At 41.4% G+C, this 21,108-nt stretch overlaps 1 protein-coding gene across 7 annotated transcripts in view; it reads left to right on the forward strand.

The window, feature by feature from the left end:
* Positions 1-21,108, forward strand: part of SLC25A13 (solute carrier family 25 member 13) — a 332,699-nt gene that overhangs the window by 111,623 nt on the left and 199,968 nt on the right. For all 7 annotated transcript variants that reach the window (XR_003795231.1, XR_003795234.1, XR_003795232.1 and 4 more), the window contains 2 exons: positions 5,519-5,572; positions 17,930-18,072. Coding sequence is in view for 3 of the 7 variants with exons in the window: in XM_029233546.1 (XP_029089379.1) it covers positions 5,519-5,572; positions 17,930-18,072 (197 nt within the window). In the remaining 4 variants the exon portion in view is untranslated. The remainder of the gene's footprint in view (positions 1-5,518; positions 5,573-17,929; positions 18,073-21,108) is intronic.

Here is a 21,108-nt window from a genome sequence, read left to right on the forward strand (position 1 = left end):
CTGGTACATTTAATGTTGTCCCAGAGGTCTCTGAGACTGTCCTCAATTCTTTTCATTCTTTTTTCTTTAATCTGCTCTGCAGTAGTTATTTCCACTATTTTATCTTCTAGGTCACTTATCCGTTCTTCTGCCTCAGTAATTCTGCTATTGATTCCTTCTAGAGAATTTTTAATTTCATTTATTGTGTTGCTCATCATTTATTGTTTGTTCTTTAGTTCTTCTAGTTCCTTGTTAAACGTTTCTTGTATTTTTTCCATTCTATTTCCAAGATTTTTGGATCATCTTTACTATCATTATTCTGAATTCTTTTTCAGGTAGACTGCCTGTTTCCTCTTCATTTGTTTGGTCTGGTGGGTTTTTATCTTGCTCCTTCATCTGCTGTGTGTTTCTCTGTCTTCTCATTTTGCTTAACTTACTGTCTTTGGGGTCTCCTTTTAGCAGGCTTCAGGTTTGTAGTTCCCGTTGTTTTTGGTGTCTGCCCCCAGTGGCTAAGGTTGGTTCAGTGGGTTGTGTAGGCTTCCTGGTGGAGGGGCCTAGTGCCTGTATTCTGGTGGCTGAGGCTGGATCTTGTCTTTCTGGTGGGCAGGTCCATGTCTGGTGGTGTGTTTTGGGGTGTCTGTGACCTTATTATGATTTTAGGCAGCCTCTCTGCTAATGGGTGGGGTTGTGTTCGTGTCTTGCTGGTTGTTTGGCATGGGGTGTCCAGCACTGTAGCTTGCTGGTCGTTGAGTTGAGCTGGGTCTTAGGTTGAGATGGAGATCTCTGCGAGACTTTTGCCATTTGATATTACATGGAGCTGGGAGGTCTCTTGTGGACCAATGTCCTGAACTTGGCTCTCCCACCTCAGAGGCACAGGTCTGACGCCCAGCCGGAGCACCAAGACCCTGTCATCCACACGGCTCAGAATAAAAGGGAGAAAAAAGGAAAGAAAGAAAAAATAAAGTTATTAAAATAAAAAATAAAAGATAATTATTAAGAAAAAATTTAAAGTAATAAAAAAAAGAATGAAAGAGAGAAGAGAGCAAGCAAACCAAAAAACATCCACCAATGATAACAAACGCTAAAAACTATACTAAAGAATCCAAGAAAAACCAAAAAAATGGACAGACATAACCCTAGGACAAATGGTAAAAGCACAGCTATACAGACAGAATCACATGCAGAAGCATTCACATACTCACAAAAAGAGAAAAACATGTGTATATCGTTTCTCCCAAACTCCACCTCCTCAATTTGGGATGATTCGTTGCCTATTCAGGTATTCCACAGATGCAGGTACCTCATGTTGATTGTGGAGATTTAATTCGCTGCTCCTGAGGCTTTTGGGAGAGATTTCCCTTTCTCTTTGTTCACACAGCTCCTGGGATTCAGCTTTGGATTTGGACCCGCCTCTGCGTGTAGGTCGCCTGAGGGCGTCTGTTCTTCGCTCGGACAGGACGGGGTTAAAGGAGCCGCTGATTCGGGGGCTCTGGCTCACTCAGGCCTTGGGGAGGGAGGGGCACGGAGTGCGGGGCGGGCCTGCGGCGGCAGAGGCCGGCGTGACGTTGCACCAGCCTGAGGCGCGCCGTGCGTTCTCCCGGGGAAGTTGTCCGTGGATCCCGGGACCCTGGCAGTGGCGGGCTGCACAGGCTCCCCGGAAGCGGGGTGTGGAGAGTGACCTGTGCTCGCACACAGGCTTCTTGGTGGCGGCGGCGGCAGCCTTAGCGTCTCATGCCCGGCTCTGGGGTCGGCGCTGTTAGCCGCGGCTCACGCCAGTCTCTGGAGCTCCTTTAATCAGCGCTCTTAATCCCCCCCTCCCCGTGCACTGCAAAACAAAAAGAGGCAAGAAAAAGTCTCTTGCCTCTTCGGCAGCTCCAGACATTTTCTGGGATTCCCTCCCGGCTAGCCGTGGTGCACTAATCCCTTCAGGTTGTGTTCACGCGGCTAGTCCTCTCCCTGCGCTCCGACCGAAGCCCGAGCCTCAGCTCCCAGCCCCGCCCGCCCCGGCGGGTGAGCAGACAAGCCTCTCGGACTGGTGAGTGCTGGTCGGCGCCAATCCTCTGTGCGGGCATCTCTCCGCTTTGTCCTCCGCACCCCTGTTGCTGCGCTCTCTTCCGTGGCTCTGACGCTTCTCCCACCCCTCCGCCACCCGCAGTCTCCGCCCGCGAAGGGGCTTCCTAGTGTGTAGAAACCTTTCCTCCTTCACGGCTTCCTCCCACTGGTGCAGGTCCCGTCCCTATTCTTTTGTCTCTGTTTATTCTTTTTTCTTTTGCCCTACCCAGGTACATGGGGGAGTTTCTTGCCTTTTGGGAGGTCTGTGGTCTCCTGCCAGCGTTCAGTAGGTGTTTTGTAGGAGTTGTTAAACACGTAGATGTATTTCTGATGTATTTGTGGGGAGGAACGTGATCTCCACGTCTTACTCTTCTGCCATCTTGAAGCTCGGATCTGCTTTTCATTTATTAGAATGCAGGGAAACTGTAGGATGAGGAATGAGTGGCTCAGTGAAGTCAATGAAGAATTGTTTTTCTTAAATGTGATGAGACCCCTCTTTCTTTTTTTCTTCTCCAGTTAATGGTAACTGTGTTTGGGGGGAATTTCTTTTAGAGTTACTGATTGTATCAGTCAGGGTTCACTTGCAGAGCACAGAATTCACACTTTATCTCTCTGGTTTTCCTTGCCATACTTCCCACTGGCCCCCTTTTAAACCAGTCATTGAAGTTATGTTATTTTTGGCTGTTTTTATTTTTGTATTTGGGATGTACCTAGTTAGTATATATGTTTTGCAAATGCTATTGTTATTTATAATGTTTGTCTTATCAAAAATTTTACATATTCAGTGTTCTTCAGATTCTGCCCCGTGGAACATAGATTTGGGGAATTGACCTGAAATTTCTATACTGTCTTTAAACAAAGGTTAACTTCTCCCAGTTTATGGAAAAACATATACTGCATAGTTTTTCCAGTTCTCCCCTCTTCTCCCTTAACCTTCACTTGGTGTGAATGTTATGTGCTTCTGTATAAAATTCTCTATTGAATTAAGTAGTAAATGGTGATAATTCATAGTCATCTGCTAATAATCCTTTTTCTTCTTGGTGATTTACTCCCTGTGTTTGAAAATTACTTTATTTAAATCTCTTGATATAAATATTTTGTTTTAATGGTGGCATCTATTCTTATAAATGCAAATTCAGAAGAGTAATGATAAAGCAAATCAGGCAATCAGATTGTAAGAATAGTATCTGTAAATATTTACATGCTATTAGTATATGAGAAATATATACATGTATATAAAACAATGAAAATCAGCCTTTTGGAAAAAATCTAGAGTTTCATGAATCTTCTGAGAAGCCCAATGAACTAAGGATTGTCAGGTGATGCAACGTGGGCTTGCCGAGCAGGTGTTCTGAGTTGGCTTAAAAAGGGAGGCTACATTTCTTGGCTCCCTTTTTCCAGTTCACAGAACTTGCTAGCTCCTGGTTTTGCCACCAGGTAGACTCCATCTCAGTACATCTTCAGAACGCTGGCATGTCTAACTGTAACTTAAGTGTAACTGTAACTTAACTGTAACTATGAAGTGTTCTGTACACATCAGGTGACCTGACTTAAAAGTGCTGGGCCACTATATGGATTGTTTTCTCCTGTGCCTTCCACCCTGGGAGAGTTAGAGAGTGAAAGCTTTCTTTCTCTCACAGAGGTGTAGTCCTGGTGGTGCATTTTGGGATTAGTAAGTAAAAGAACGCTGTGGGAACTTAGGGCGGGGGAAGTTCACTCTAAAACTGCGTTGCCCAGGGAAGGCTTTATGAAGTGTGTGGCATGGTGAATTAATTTGATTTTAAAGGATGTGTTATTCAGATGGAGCAAGAATAGTTCACTTTGTGGAAACTTACCTTTGCTTTTAAAAGGAAACCCAATTAAGTGCTGAGGGTCACCATAGGCCTTTTAAAAAACTGTTACGGTCTTGAGATGTAGAACTCGAAGGGAATTTCTTTGTTCTTAAAGGTGAGGATAGAGGCATTTCATGCTGGCTTATCTTCTCCAATAGTGTTTGTCCTACGCCACCTTTCTCAGAATATAGACCCAAAGGGAGGGGATCTTCTGAGACTCTTAGCACTATGATCCATCATAGGTTGGTTAGCAGTCTTTTTTCTTCTCGTTAATTGAACAGCAAAGAACACTCACTAATTGAGGATTTTAAAGAGATTACAAATTCTTATGGATAAAAATAGCATTAGTGGTTACAAGTACTCAGCTGAAGTTAAGAGTTATCAGTCTTGCTTTGGGAAACAAGGTGACCAGCTAACTGGTTTCAGGAAAACTACCTCTCCTATTCCAGTGATTAGTGAATAAAATTATTCCTGACAGTGGCAGGCCAAGAAGCTCAGGCAGTTACATATTTCGAGACAGAGAACCCATTGTCCAAAGGTCTCAGAAGAGCCTTTGCAAACACACAGAAAGGATTTAGAACAATTTGCATAAATCTCCCCATGGATAGCGACATGGCTCCAGTATTGGGGTGGTTCCAGGAACTCCTCCTTGGCTGTATCGTGGGGTGACGCTGTGCTTGGTGAGAACTCAGTCTCCTGACGGTTTTTGCCAGCAGGATGGGGTGATGGGACGCTGAATAAGCCTACTGTTTGGTTCCACATAAGGACTCTTTTGTGTTGGCCTGGGGCAGCCATGTTCAAGTTTGTCTTCTTTTTCCCCAATGATGTTTTTGGACTTTGTGGGCTGGAGAATTAAGCACAACACCTATTCTGAGCTAATCTGTCAAACTTTGCTCTGAAAGCTAACCATAGCCCCTTGTATTCTAGAATGTGGTAAATAATAGTCATACATATGGAGACTTAGGATTTTTTTTTTATTGAAGTATAGTTGATTTACATTATTAGTTTCAGGTGTACAGCGTTGCTATTCAATATTTTTTATAGATTATACTCCGTTTAAAGTTATTACAAAACAGTGGTTATATTTCTCAGTGCTGTATAATTGGAGACTTCTGGTTTCTTAAAAGTAGGGGAGAGGAGGAGACTGCTTGGCGTGACCAGATAGCTGGGCATTCACACCCGTCCATTGTGGAACTGTGGGAAGTAATTCCCTTCTGTTAATATTGTTTGCCTTGCTCACTAACTTCTCTAAGTACTATGTTCTCTTACATAGTTAACGAACAAGTTGTACTTTAATATTCGCCTATGAAAGGTGTGGGTCACTCTGGAGTGTAGTTTAAAATGCCAGGTGGTTACAATTCTGTTTCAACTTTTCTTTTTTTTCTTATTCATTTTGGAAAAACAATGGTATATGTTAAACACTACATATTAGGAGCTTTACTGGTTTCTTGCACGGAATGTTATCATTCTAGAAGCCACATAAGGAGTCTTAATTTAAAATCCAGAGAGTAGTTTATGCACTGGGGAAATTTAGTGCTTTAAGTGTAAAAATGAAATCCACTGATTTCTAACCTGGAGTTTATTTTCTTTCAGTCTGCTAGCTTGATTTCTCAGCTTTGTTCTAATAATATAAACATTTTTATGTTTATTTATAGGTGGCTTTAACCAAGAGAGCAGATCCAGCCGAACTTAGAACAATATTTTTGAAGGTCAGTATAAAGGAATCTATTTTGTTTTTTGTTTGATTTGTGTTCTGTAACTTTGAAGATTATTTTTGAGCAGCTCTTAATTTCATTGTTATATTTTTAAAAAATCCCCCAAAGTATCTTAAGACCTGTAAAAGAGATCCTTTACAGTTATATCTATTTTTAAAAATGTATCAGATACTTGTAGGCGACTGTTTGTGATGGCTGCATGGTTTATGTTTTACTTTCTTTTGTCTCACACGGTATTAGGTATTGAAACAGAGTTGCCCGGGCGGCGGGGGGGCGGGGGGGGCGAGGTGTTCCGGGGTGGGGGGGGATTTAGTCTCACAACCCATTTACCTTTCCAGGGTTGACTTGTGCAGTTTGATGATACTAATACTTTTCCTCCTAAGAAGTTTAAAGCTCTTCGTAAACATCTCAGTAATCCTTCTTTCATCCAAAGGGGACCAGCCTTGTCTCTCCTTAGAGCATTGTTGTTGCTCTTATCATCATCATCATATCATTTTACTTCAACTGTGGTGCCCTTGAGGAGGCCCCAGTATGAGTAATAGTAGATACTACATTACAACAGACAGCACACAAGTTTATTTCCTTAGTTCCTTACGCTTGCACCTACTTTGTGATATTAGGCACTGAGTGATTAATACTCTAATAAAAGCCTACCTCAGGTCCCAAACACTGGACCACTTTTAAGGTTATTTAACTGGCAATGAAGTACGAAAAAAAAGAAGGAAAAGGCCGCTTTTGTAAAGAAAATTTTTAAAAATATATATGTGGACCTTTTCTAAACATGGTGAAAAGGTAGCTGTAAAGAGGATCAAGCCTTCAAGTGAGAAACTTATTATACTGCTATGTATCAGATACATGGCTTAGGAAGTTACTAATTCTGTGAGCATCAGTTTCCCCATCAAACTGTGTCACTATTAAAAAATTGAGGAATCAAGGAATTTGAATACTGACAGGATTACTTGATATTAAAGAATTGTTATTAATTGATTTTTTAGGCCAGGTAATGGTATTCCGAATATGGGAACTATAGAGTCTTTTTCATTTAGCGATGTACACTGAAGTATTTACAGATGAGATTATGATATCTGAGATTTGCTTTTAAATAACCCAGTTTTGGTGAGGTAGGAGAAATAAGTGGGCAGCATGTTGGTAATTTTTGCAATTGGGAAATGGAATACTGGGTTTATTATACTACTCAATCTACTTTGTATATATTGATATATGAACATTTTCATAATGTCATAAAAATTTGTAAAGATTCAGTGAAAAAACTTACTTGAAAGTGATATGCATTAGATATGCACGTGATATGCATCAGATATCGATACAGTAAATGCTTGAAATTAAATAATTCAAAAAAAGAGACGGACTCCAAGAGAAAATGGTTAAAAATATGAGGATTGTATTATATATAAGAAAGCAGAATTCTTTATAAATTTGGTTTTTGCCCAGAAAGGTCAATACAGTGTAGAGATTCTAAGGTGGAAAAGAATTCTGGATAACGAAAGTCCAGAAAACAGAAACACATTTCTTTCTCACCTAGACTAGTGTTTGTTGCTGTGCACGTTGGGCCCCCCATGATTGGGCTGAGGTGTGTATGAGTGAACCATAGACATTTTAAAGGTGTGTATTTAAGGTCTACTCTTATGATGTAATTCTGGAAGACCACTTGCAGAAGAGCACATGAGTGGGTTGCTAAGGAGCCTAGAGAGATACATAAAACTTGTTAACTCTAGCTGGCAAAGTCATAATCATTCCTTGAACTCAGGATCTGTGTACTTCCCATTTTCTAAACCAGCAATAGCTGTGGGCATCCTTCTGACGGGAAATGGGAACAGCTTAGAGTGTCTCAGTAGATGGTGCATCTTGGGTACTTACTGGTCTTTTGATGTGATCCGGTGCAAAGGCTCCATGTAAAAGCCGTGCCCACCTTTTGATGGCACGTGGTGGCTGGTGAGGCTGGGTTAAGATTCTGCTTTGGAACAACGTATCTTTTTTCCAGCTGCCACATCTCAGTAGCAGGCAAGTCTTTACTGGAGACAAATGAGATTGGTCAGGTAGACCCAACGAGGGTAGCAGTCCATGCAGAGTTCTGGAGAGCCACCTGTGGGGCTTCTGCGTCAGAGGGCCGGAAGGCTGGGCTGGAATCTTTGGGACCAGGTAGGGGAGTGCTGCCTTCTCTTGGCGTGGCTGGGACTACGTGGCTTTTGAGTGAGAGTTCCATATGACTTAGAGTCCGAGAGGATGATGTGGGGTAACTGTCCCTGAAGAAAACAGTGGTCAGCAGTTTCTGGAAGGGACTGTGGATCTGGCAGAGGTTCGGGTGATCTCATCAGGCTTGGGTAGTGTGGTACCAACACAAATCCACCTTGGCTCCGCACGCTGAGGATCTCTTGTTTACTCTCTGCCGCAGACGCTGTTATGGGGGAAGAATAGGGAGAGAGGCGCCTGGGGGCTGGACCAGGCGTGTCTCTGCTGGGGCTGGGCTTTTCAGTTAAGCGTGGATCAGCTGTGAGCATGCTGTAAACCTGACTGCTTTGCTGACTTTCTGTGACTCTTTCCTGACTTTCCTTATTTATAAATATCCCAACCTTCTCTCTGCTAAACTAGTTAGATGATTCTTCTGTAGCTTAGGGGAGGTGGAGAGAAGCTTCACTGTACCCTTTGGACCAGATGTGCTGGTAACAGGGGAGTGGCAGCTGTGAAGAGCAGAGAGAGCTAGCAGAACCAAAACAGATAAGGAAAGAGGGGTCCTGGTGGGCTAAAATGGGCCCAATTCTGGCTTATTTTAGTTTTTTGAAAAGAGTTAAAATCAATTCCACTTCGTTTTTTGAAGCTGCTTACTGTATGTTAAGTACAGTGTCAGGTGTTGGGGATATAAAGATGCATAAATCATGGCTCCTGCCCTTAACTATCTCACTGTGTGTGTGTTTAAGTGTAAAAAAATAATATGGTTGACCTGCATTATGTAGCATTAATTAGCAGGGAGATGATGTGGGGCTAATTACATCTTCCTAGAGAGGGTCATTAAAAGTTGCGGGAGGTGGTGATATTTGAGCTGGTATTTATCAGATGGAGAAGGTGGAGGAGGGTTGTGGAGCAAAGGAAGACCGTTCCAGGCAAAGGCAATAGCATGACCAAAGCAAAGAGCTCTAAGAGCACCAGGTGTGGCAGTGGCCTGCAGCATAGGGTCTTAGGCAATGGTACTAGAATGGTAGGCAGGGTGGAACTTGGCATAAAGCACGCCCAGCCTAAGGTGTTTGAATTTTTTTATGCAGGCTTTTCTAGTGATATGTGGCGGGTAATGTTTTGTCTGGATGTAGAAGTTGAGGTCTAGGTGTAGTCAGTTTTGTTTCTAACCTAAACGTTGACATGGGGTTTTCCTCTGCCTAACACTTTCCGTGCTGCTTCATGTTAAACAGGTGTGTATTTGAGTGCTTACAGTTTAAATAAAACCCCATGGAAATTCGCAGTGAGTGGGATGTGCAGAAAAAGGAGACCAGATTTACAGGCATGCAGAAGGTAAAAAAAAATCTTAAGTCAGCACAGTCAAGGGTCATTTGTGTGGTTAAAGCAAATGCCACAGGAAATGGGAGGAGGGAGCAGCCCCTGTGGTGGGGAGAGGTCAGAGAAGGCTCCTTGGAGAGGGAATTTGTGGAGCCCCGGGGTCTCGTGGGAGCTGGGCAGGCACTGAGGAGGGCAGCCGAGGCTTCTGGGAAACAGGACCACATTGGAGGGAAGGCCTGGAGGTGGGTTTGGGAGCAAACAGCCTCCAGATTGAAGGATTCCTGCTCATTCTTCAAATGTTTATTTAAATTCAACTCTGTGCCGAGGAGTCTGCCAAGTATTACAGTGTGTGGGTGACAAAATTAGAAAGAGAATTGGGAGTTTGCTATTTCTGCTAAACAATAGGAAGCCATTGAAGGTTTTCTGAGTTATCCAGCGACATGGAGTGTGGGTCTGAGATTTGATTGGTGCAGCAAGACCATGGGTTAGGCAGCGACGGATGTAATTGTGGTGTGAGACCCTAATAACTTGATGAGGGTTTTGGTAGCAGGGAGAATGGAGAACGGGCAAGTTAAAGACATTTTGAAGGACCATTTGGTTGAAAATGACCGATCTTTTATTCTTTGTCAACAAAAGCATAATATATACTTTAAAAAATGTTTGTAGGCAAAATTGGAAAAATAATTCCTTCTTTGAAAAACTTTTTTCTTATGACAAAACAGTTCCTGTGTTTTGAAAATTTAAAAGGCAGATGTGTATAAAGAAATGTAAGTTGTGATCCATATATATTTATGTCTATATGTTTATATATACATGTATCCATTTCCCTCTCCCTGTTTCTTTGTCTCTGTATATGAATATAATTATTTTCCTTAACAGGAGGAAAAATACCATTTTGTATCCATTTTTTCCCTCATCTAAGATGTTATGAATACCTTTTCCTATAATTGAAAGCATTCCTGCATTATTTTTATTGCTATCATATTACTGTATATGGCTGTTTTACCATAATTTATCTAGCCACTCCCTATTATTGGATGTTTACTTGTCTTCTCTGCTATCATTAACACCACTGTAATGAATACCCTTGAAACTACATTTTTGCATATAGCTAGCATTTTCTTAGGATAAATTCATAGAAGTGGCACCGTTGGATTAAAGAGTGGGTTTACAACACTTTAAGGCTTTTGGTTCTTGGCAGACTGCCTCTCAAGAAGATTGTGTCAGTACACGTTTTTGGGAGTATGGAAGTTTTCATTTCTCCACATTATGACGTCAACTCAGATTATTTAAAAAAATACAGCAGCAGCAATAAAAATACAGAAAATAGAGTAGTACAGTAAACACCCACAGAACCACCACTTAATTTAAATTAATATCTGTCATATAGTTTCATATATATATTTAATGATATATTTCAGTGTAAGTTAGCTGTCACCATGATTCAGCCGAAATACTTTGGCATACAGCTCCAAATAATAACAGTTTCCCTCATGGCCATAATATATATCACTGTGCACTTAATGAAATTAATAGTAATTCCTTAATAACATAAAATACTTGATCCATATGCAAATTCTTAATTATACTTTATTCCACACCATAACAGGGAATCGGGGTGAAGAATGGTCAGACGTAGTGATCAGGTGTGCACAGCATTTCTCTGTGGCTAGAAAACAGTCAAGGAGAATTTGCCCTTCAGCCCTCAGATGTGAATGATTTGTGGCAAACATGGGTGGCTGGATGATTATAGTTCTGGTGTGTTCACAGTTGATAGACTATTTTGTTCCACCAGTGGTGAGCAGGCCAGTTAGGCCCCCTGGCCTCTGAGCATACAGTGTAGTGACACATTCCTTTCCTTTGCTACTGTATTCATTGGCTGTGGTGGTGCGTCTTCATGTTGACAGTTGGCTTATTAGTCAGGGTTCTCCAGAGAAACAACCAGTAGGAGATATTTCCATCTCTAGCTCTAGCTATTTATCTATCTAATGAGATTTATTATGAGGAATTGGCTCACACCATCCATTTTAGAGGCTGAGAAGTCCCATGATATACTGTCTGCGGGCTGGAGACCCAGGAAAACCTGTGTTGTAATTCAGTCCCAGTCTGAAGGCCTGAGAACCAGGGGAGCTGATGATGTAAATCCTAGTCTGAGGGCCAGAGAAGACAGGTCCCAGCTCAAGCAATGGGGAAGGATAAAAGGTGTGAATTTTTCTTTCCTCCACCTTTTATTCTATTCGGTCCCCAATGGATTGGATGAAGCTCATCCATATTGGGGAGGAAAATCCACTTTACTGAGGCCACAGATTGAAATGTCACTCTCATCCAGAAACACCTTCACAGACACACCCAGAAACAATGATTAATCTGGGCACCTGTTGGCCAGTCAAGTTGACCCATAAAATTAACCATCACAATTAGTATTATACTAGGTTGTGCAAGGAATCCTAAAAGCCTTCCCATTTTATAAGTATATATGTTTGATCATATTAAAACTTCCAAAAATTGTAAGGGAGAGAAGCTTCAGGTCATTTGTAAAATCTGTTACCAAAGAAGGATTAAATAACATTTCAAAGATGTGGTAGCTGTAAGGTATAGTCCACTCCCCTGACAGGGACCCTCTTTCCATCAATCCAAGGAAAACCTTTGACATGTTTACTTTAATCACAGGCAGACCACCCCAGCCTTGGTGATGAGCTGATTTTTAAAACTGCAGAAAACTGTGTTCTTTGTGTCCAAATTAACATGTTCTTACATTTAAGAGATGATTTATCGCCTCTAAAAAAATGAGGCAGGTAAAATATCTGAGATTTTTAAATGTCAACTGTTTATTGAGGGTTAAATGAAGTGCACAAATCATAAATGTACAGCTCCATGAATGTTCACAAAGTGAGCACACCCAGGTACCCAGCACCTCAGAAGCCCTCTGATGCCCTTCCTAGTTAACACCCGCTCCTTCCAAGAGTAACTGGCTGTCTGACACCATATATTAGTTTGCCTGGTTTTCAACTTTATATAAATAGAATAATACAATATGTATTCTTGTGTCTAGTTTCTTTCACTCTTGCTTTATTTGTAAGATTCATGCATGTTGTCATGTGTAGTTGGTATTAGTTTATTCCATTGTGTGAATATACCACAGTTCATTTAAATATTCTACTGTTGACATTTGAGTTATTTTCCATTTCTTCACTATTCAAAATAATGCTGCTGTGGGGTGGGACCAGCTTAGTGCTGTGGCCCCGATCCAACCCCTCTGGCCCCGATCCAGCCTCTACCCAAGGTACACACATGGGGGAAAGAGTGAAACCCGCACAGAAATGCACCCCTAAAGCCCTCAGGCCCTGGCCATGTCCCAAACCAAGGCAGAGACTGCTGTCATAGCCAAGAGAGACCCAGCTCCCACCCCCAATAGAGCTGTGATGACCACTGAGCGGAGAAGCCCTGGCTTGCACATGGCTCTGGCTCTAGCCCCTCCAACTCCAGCTCCACCTCCTACCAAGGCGGTAGCTGCCAGTACACCCTGGAGAAGACGCAGCCCGTGCTCACATCAGATCTTTCTGTCCCACCAAAGCCACTGGGCACGTGCAGACTGCATATGGATGCTCCAAGGACATGCCTTCAAGGCCAGGAGAGGTAATTGTTTCACCTAATTTCATAGAGACAGAGAAAGTTAAACAAAATGAGAAGACAGAGGAAAATGTTTCAAATGAAAGAACAAGGGAAAAAACCAGTAATGAAACAGAGATAAGTAATTTACTTGATAAAGAGTTCAAAGCATTAGTACTAAGAATCTTAACGGGGGAAAAGAATAGATGAACACAGTGAGAATTTTAATAAAGAACTAGAAAATATAAAAAAAGAACCAGCCAGCACTGGAGAATGTAATAACTGAAATGAAAAAAAAATACACTGGAGGGAATTAACAAGAGATGAGGTGATATAGAGCATGTAAGTGATCTGGAAGATAGAGTAATGGAAATTGCCCAATAAGAACAGCAAAAAGTAAAACATTGTAAAAAGTGAGGATAGTTTAAGGAACTTCTGGGACAACATCAGGTGTACTAACATTTGCATTTTAGGGGTCCGAAGGAGAAAAGAGAAAGGAGTAGAGAGGGTATTTGATGAAATTATGGCTGAAAACTTCCCAGATATCCAGGTACAGGAAGCACAGAGGGTTCCAAACAAGATGAACCCAAAGAGACCCACACCAAGACATACACTTAAAATGGCAAAAGGTAAATAAAGGTAGAGAATTTTAAACGCAGCAAGAGAAAAACAAAGTCACATTCAAGGGAACCGCCATAAGGCTGTCAGCTGATTTTTCTGCAGAAACTTTGCAGGCCAGAAGGGAGTGGCATGATATATTTAAATTGCCGAAAGGGAAGAACTTACAACCTGGGATACTCTACCCAGCAAGATTATCATTCAAAATTGAAGGAGAAATAAAGAGCTACTCAGACAATCAAAAACTGTAAGAGTTCGTCAATACCAAATTGACCTTACAAGAAGCATTAAAGGGTCGCCTTTAAGTGAAAAAGAAAAAGCTCCAATAAGAAATTACAGGAAGGGAAAAATCCCACTGGTAAAGGCAAGTATATAGTAAAGGCTGTAGATCAGCCACTTAAATAAGCCAGTATAAAGGCTAGAAGCCAAAAATTGTAAAATTAACTAAACTACAATAAAGAGTTAAGAGACAGAATGAAGATGTAAGATATGACCTCAAAAACAAAATGTGGCAGGGAGGAATAGAAAATGTAGATCTTTTAGAATGTGTTTGAACTTATATGACTTAATCAGTTGAAAACAAGTAGATATAGGTCAACATATATGAACTCCATGGTAACCACAAATCAAAAAACCTACAGTAGATACACAAAAACTAGAGAGAAGGGAACACAAATGTATCCCTAAAGAAAATCATCAAACAACAAGGGACAAGACTAAAAGAAGAAGAAAAGAACAGAGAACAACTATAATACAAAACAACCAGAAAACAAGTAACAAAATACTTATCAAAATAATATTGCTGTGGACATTAAAATGCTAAAGCATGGGGTTTTTGTTTTTTGGTGTGAAATTGCTGGGTCTCTGCTTACGTGTATGTTCAGTTATAGTAGATATTGCCAAGCAGTTTTCTAAAGTGCTTCACCAGTTACATTTGCTTCACATTTTGCAAACATTGGTTATTTCTTTTTAATTATCTTGTGTATGAGTAGTGGTATCGCATTGTAGTTTTAATTTCCATTTTCGGTGGAATTTTTTTAGGGGTCGGTAGCTTGACAGTGATTCTAAAGATCATTTGGGGAAAATCAGAGTGATTATGGCCAAGAAGACTTGCAGGAGAAAAGTAATGCAATGTTTTGTTTTATTTTTATTGGAGTATAGTTGATTTACAATGTTGTGTTAGTTGCAGGTGTACAGCAAAGTGAATCAGTTATACATATACATATATCCACTCTTCTTTTAGATTCTTTTCCCATGTGGGTCATTACAGAGTACTGAGTAGAGTTCCCTGTGCTATACAGTAGGTCCTTATTAGTTATCTGTTTTATATATAGTAGTGTGTATGTGTCAATCCCAGTCTCCCAGTTTATCCCTGCCCCCGTTCCCCCCTTGGTGATCACAAGTTTGTTTTCTACATCCGCGACTCTATTTCTGTTTTGTAAGTTCACGTTCCTTCGGCAGATATTTATTGAACATGTTTCACCATCTGCCAGGCGACAGTCTGGAACTTGAGGATATAGCAGTGAGAAAGGGAAAAAGTCCTGTCCTGGCAGAGCTTTCCCTCTAGTTATAGCAATTAAGATGCATGTAATCTTGCAAGAGTAGACAGGTCACTGCCTAGGATAGACCTGAAACATTTCCTGCTGCAGTGATGACAGGAGCTGTCAGCCCATCCTGGCATTCTCCCATGGAGTTTGGTCAGAGTACATCTTGACCTTAGGAAGCCATTGACAACTGATCAGAAGTGGTACTGAAGATGGGCTTGCTTGCCAAGGCTTTCCCTGGTGACCATATGATAATTTAGTATGTGGTAAACATTACATCCTAAATGGGGGAAGAGAGAATGATTTGATGTATGATCCTAGGACAACCAGGAGAGTAAGTAGAAAAGACTCAATGTGGAGGATCCTTTTTCAGACCACATAGAAAAGCAAAGTACCGATAATGTACTGAAACTTAAAGGTAAAAGATAAACCTATTCAAGATAAAGCTAAGAGAAAACGTGGGTGAATATTTATTCTTGAGATGAGGAAGAACTAGTTTCTAAACTTAGAAGTAATGGAAGAAATTGCAAAGGAGATAAAAATCTACAGCCTCAATTATATAAAAATATTAAACTCGAAAAATATTTACAACAAGTATGATAGACAAAGGGGGAAAAGGCTATGTTCTCACACCGTTGGTGAGACTGTAATTGATACAATCTTTCTGGAGAGCAGTGTGTTAATAAGTATCAAGACCCTTAAAGATGCTCTCCTTTGACTCAACAATTTCTCTTCCTCGAGTGTAGCCTTTGAAATTTGCCAGGAATTTGGACAAATGTTACATACAAAGCTGGTTACCTTAGCTTTTTAAAAAAATACCCAAAACTGGAGATAATCCAGTAATCTAATAATGTCTACTGATGGGAGAAGAGTTAAACTGTGTTTTTAAATAAATAAATTATTCACTACTATAAGCGCACATAGGTATAATTCTAAATCATAGGATTGCTGTAATTAGAAGTGACATTTCCTTTATATTTCTGTCTTGTTTTGCCTCAGTTAGGAAAATCAAAGTATAATCCTTCTACGTTTGCAAAAAGCCAAATTCATTGCTAGCTGAAGAATAGTAGGATTAGTGGGCCGTCTTTGAGCTTTTCTTTTGTACTGTGCTAAAAAATGTTAAACAAAAACCAATAATCTAGAACATTTATAAAATACCTGTTGTGTGTAGGGCATTGTGCTAAGTGCGTTACATGATTGTTCATTTATTTCTAGTATCAACCTTAAGAGCGGGTAGTGTTGTTATCCCCATTTTACAGGTGAGGAGCCAGAGGCCCAGAAAGCTTTAGTTACTTACCTGAGACCCTACAGGTGGTAAGAGGCAGAGGCAGAAGCAGAGCTCTCTGCAGCCCAGGCCCGACAGACTCTAAAGCCCATAACTGAGTATCTAACCAAGAGCTTATCCCACATTGGAATGACTGAAATGTAGAAATGACAAGTGACTTTTTTTTAAATTAATTTATTTTTATTTATTTTTGGCTGCATTGGTTCTTCGTTGCTGTGCGTGGGTTTTCTCTAGTTGTGGCGTGCGGGCTTCTCATTGCGGTGGCTTCTCTTCTTGTGGAGCATGGGCTCTAGGTGCGCGGGCTTCAGTAGTTGTGGCTCTCGGGCTCTAGAGCACAGGCTCAGTAGCTGTGGCGTACGGGCTTAGTTGCTCCGCATGTGGGGTCTTCCCGGACCAGGGATCAAACCCATGTCCCCTGCATTGGCAGGCGGATTCTTAACCACTGCACCACCAGGAAAGCCCTGACAAGTGACTTTTTAAAACAGTTTTAACTGGGATTAACTGCAGTTACAGAGGGAACAGAGATGCTCTCATTGCACCTCTGTTCACTGTGTTCTCCCATCACTGTGGCTGCTGTCACCCAACTAGCTCTCTTCTTGTAGCTCATGGTCCTCATCTCTCCACCCCCCAAATCACTGTTTGATCCCAAGGATCAAGAGGCCCTCCCCTGCTCCACAGGGATATGTGTGATCCCCATGTTGTTTCTCAGCATTTCCCACAGCCCCCGGTCCTCCACAGAACAGAAATGAGCAGGCTCCACTTATGTGAACTGGAACGTCTTGCAGGCAAGACCTGGGGGAACGCTGTGAAAAAGCATCACATGCCACCTTAATCTCTTTTTTTTTTTGGCCACACTGCGCGGCACGTGGAACTTCCCTGACCAGGGATTGAACCTGTGCCCCCTGCACTGGAAGTGTGGAGTCTTATTCACTGGGCCACCAGGGAAATCCCGCCACCTTATTCTTGTTAACCATTTCTGCTCTAGAATGGAGAGGACACTAACCACAGCAGCATTTCTTACCTGCTTCCATAAAATCTCACAGCAGCCATGTTGTTAAACAGTTTGCTTTCCAGCTTATCCTTTTTTTTTTTATTCAACGTTATTGCCTTTGAAACAGGAAAGGGGGCAAAAGAATTGGGTTGTTTTCATTCATGATTTCAGAATTCTACTTTTAAAAAAACAAACAAACTATGTTCTTGCTAAAGAACAAGACAAAAGTTGTCCTAAATTTCTGTAAACCTGGGTTTCTCAAGCTCAGCGCTGTCGACAGTTGGCTGGGTGACTCTGTTATTGGGGTGGAGGGTCGTCCTGTGCACTGTGGATATTTAGCAGCATCCCTGGCCTGTACCAAGTAGATGCCAGTTTCTGCTTCTGCCCCTCCCCCCAAGTTATGACAATCAGAATTGTCAGCAGACACTGCCAGATGTCCCCTGTGAGGAAACGTGAAAACAGAGGCAGCTCAGAGCTAGAGAACTCCACCCCAGAAAGTCAGGTAGCGTACAGAGAAGGCTCGTCCTTGTGCGTTGTGCTTGGCTATGGGGGACATTGGTGTATGTAAGCTGGACAGTCAGGCTAAGCTGCCTGCAGTTGAGAACCGCTGGTATAAAAATAAAACTCGGCAAACTTAATGGGGTTTTGCTTTTTATTTGGAGCGATGGGAAATAACTGTCCTTGGGAAGAGTATATTGTCATGTCTGATATTTCATCCATTGAACATTCTCCGCTTTTTCACATATTGGTTATATACTTTTGAGAACAAAATATATTTTCTCTCTTTTTTTAAACAGTATGCAAACATTGAAAAAAATGGTGAATTTTTCATGTCTCCCAATGACTTCGTCGTTCGATATTTGAATATTTTTGGAGGAAGCCAGCCTAATCCAAAGACTGTGGAACTTTTAAGTGGTGTGGTGGATCAGACCAAAGATGGGTATGTTTATTTTTAATTATCTCGTTTAATTGTTTTTTTGTTTGAAACAGCTTCCTGTTGCTTTAATGATTAGGAAGTCAGTGTTTACCTTCCCATCTCTTAAGAGCATTTTCTCTCCCTATTACAATTAACACGTTATTTTAGAAATAATACCCTTAACATTTCCTTCAGTGTTCTTATCACAGTTGGGGATTCTATATGTGTATTTCTTGACATAGTTTAAACAACTGTTTATAGTTTCACAACTCTTGTAGTTGAATGGTGTGAAGATGTACTCAAGTGTATGTAGTATATTGGTATTTTTGAAGGCCACTGTAAAAATTGAGTAAATTTAAAACATAGCTCTGTGAACTTTTCTACAGTCTTTCTCTCTGCTCAAGTAACTTTTAAATGTCACGTATGATTAAATGCTCTAAATCTAACAGACAGAATAATGATTCCAAATCCCCAAGAAGGGCATTCTGCCCAAGCTGGAAGAGAGACACTGGACCATCTAAAATTAAATAGGACACTTTTCAAAATGCCTTTGGATTTTTTTTTCCCTTACCAGTCTTTTCTGTTTACATTTTTAAAAATGAGTCATTCCTAAGTATAAGTATAAGGATGCAGTTGGGGCTTCCCTGGTGGCGCAGTGGTTGAGAGTCCTCCTGCCGATGCAGGGGACACGGGTTCTTGCCTCGGTCCGGGAAGATCCCACATGCCGTGGAGCGGCTGGGCCCTTGAGCCATGGCCGCTGAGCCTGCGCGTCCGGAGCCTGTGCTCCGCAACGGGAGAGGCCACAACAGTGAGAGCCCCGCGTACCGCAAACAAAACAAAACAAAACAAAAAGAATGCAGTTGGCTTTTACCATTAAGTGCAGAATTTTGGGCTCCGAAATATTGGTAATACGACCGCCAGTGTCCCCTAATAACCAAGTATAATATATAAAAAGTAGCCTTCTGTATATAAACTGTAGTAGATCCAGCCATCTGGCCTTGCCACGTGCCAGCACCCTCTTTGATAGATTAAGCCACCTGCCATTCTGGGGTGGTGTTCTTTAGCTCTGAACATTCTCTGTCGGTCCTGTGTCTGATTTTCCCACATGTGTGGGTTTGAGATGCAAACAAAGTAAACTCCAGTGCTGCAGTGCGAATGCTCTCAGTTTTACCAGCACCTTCCTTTTCTTGCTTATGCACCTGTTGTTCCATCATGCATGGAAGTAACCTCCTCTAAAGTGAAAGTCTTGCTGATGGGAGGGGAGTGCAGAGGAAATTGGCAGTTATATGTCTTGTAATATGCTTGCAGATTGCTGGATTATACTGTCTCTGTTTGTTCCAGTAGCAGTTACTTGGGCTACTTCTGTTTTCTACCTCCCCAAGGTGGGATTCTTTGCTTGATAGGAAAATGTCATGTATGAGCAGGTCTTCCTTCCCTCACAGGACCTCTCTGGGGAGGTGCAGGGTGAGGCAGAGGTATATTTCACAGTAGTCCATTCAGGCTAAAGCTAGACAGAACATAGATTTATTCTAGCAAATATATATATATATTTTTTTTTTTGAGGAAAGTTTGGTTGCTTCCACATACTCTGTGCTTACAAGATTCAGAAGAAGTGTGACCAAGCTCATGTGCAATATGAATTATCAGATTCAGTGTTTAAGATCATTTTTTTCTTATTTGATAGTTAAATTTTTTAAGCTACAGGAAATTGAAAGAATTCAGTGAATGCCCAATAGATACCTTTCATCTAGATTGACTGTTAACTTTTTTTTTTTTTTTTTTTTTTGCGGTATGCGGGCCTCTCACTGTTGTGGCCTCTCCTGTTGCTGAGCACAGGCTCCAGACGTGCAGGCTCAGCGGCCATGGCTCACGGGCCCAGCCGCTCCACGGCATGTGGGATCCTCCCGGACCGGGGCACGAACCCCTGTCCCCTGCATTGGCAGGCGGACTGTCAACCACTGCTCCACCAGGGAAGCCCGACTGTTAACATTTTTAACACCTGTGTGCCTTTTTTTTTTTTTTTTTTTACACATACACTTTCTACACATGCACACACATTTCCTCTTTTGGCTGGACCATTTAACTATAAATTGCAGGCATCAAGATACTTCAGTGTTTGTATTCTAAGAATAAGAACATTCTTCTTACCATTATCATACTTAGGAGGATTAACAGTGGTGTGAAATATATAATATCCAGTCTATTTAAAAATGTACCAGATCTCTCCCCTCACTCCCCACCTCAAATGGCTCATTGCCTTTTGTTTTTTAAATCCAGGATCTAATCAAAGTTCTTACATTACATTTAGTTGTTGTATATCTTTTAATCTAGAACAGAGCCTTGCCTTTTATTGTTCTTTCATGAAATTGACTTAAAACCCAGGTCCAGTTATTTCGTTGAAGGTCCCGCATTCTGGACTTGTCTGATTGTTTCCTCATGACTTGGATTCACGATAGATTTTGGGGTGCAGGTTAGGAAAGATTCTACTACCTATTGTATCTCCTCAGGAGGTACCTCGTCCCGGCATGGATGACACCATGGGTATCCTGTTTCCCAAGCAGCCTTTGACCCACTCGTTTTGGCATCCATGGTGATCCTTTTCTGAATCAGTTATTACATTGATGTTTGAAAAGTAGTGATTTTTCTAACTCTTTGTCCTCTATTTATTGTCTGCCATCCTTCAGTAAAGAAAAGCTTTCTTCCCTCCACTCCCTTTTCTTTCTCTCTTAATTTTTTATATCAGTATAAACTCATGGAATTCTTTATTTTAAATTCAGTCCATTGTAATCTATTACTGTGTTCTCTTAGTTGTTCAGATTGTCCCAGTGAGGTCAGTGGGAGTCCCTTTAAGCTGGCTTGTACCCTCAGCCTTTGAGTACTCTTTGCTTTTGGTAAATAAGATGTTCCAGGCTCGCTTTGGATTTGTCCTGCTTCTGACCAGAAAATTACTCTTTTCTCAAAGAAGTTCTGGTTCCTTTCATTTGGGACGGGTGCTTGGAAACAAGGAACTAGGCACTGGCTCATTGTTACCAGGGTAACTTTTCAGTGGAAAGAGCTGGG

This window comes from Monodon monoceros, unplaced genomic scaffold (assembly GCF_005190385.1).
Source record: "Monodon monoceros isolate NGI ecotype Baffin Bay Population unplaced genomic scaffold, NGI_Narwhal_1 Super_Scaffold_2, whole genome shotgun sequence".
NCBI classification, from domain to species: Eukaryota; Metazoa; Chordata; class Mammalia; order Artiodactyla; family Monodontidae; genus Monodon; species Monodon monoceros.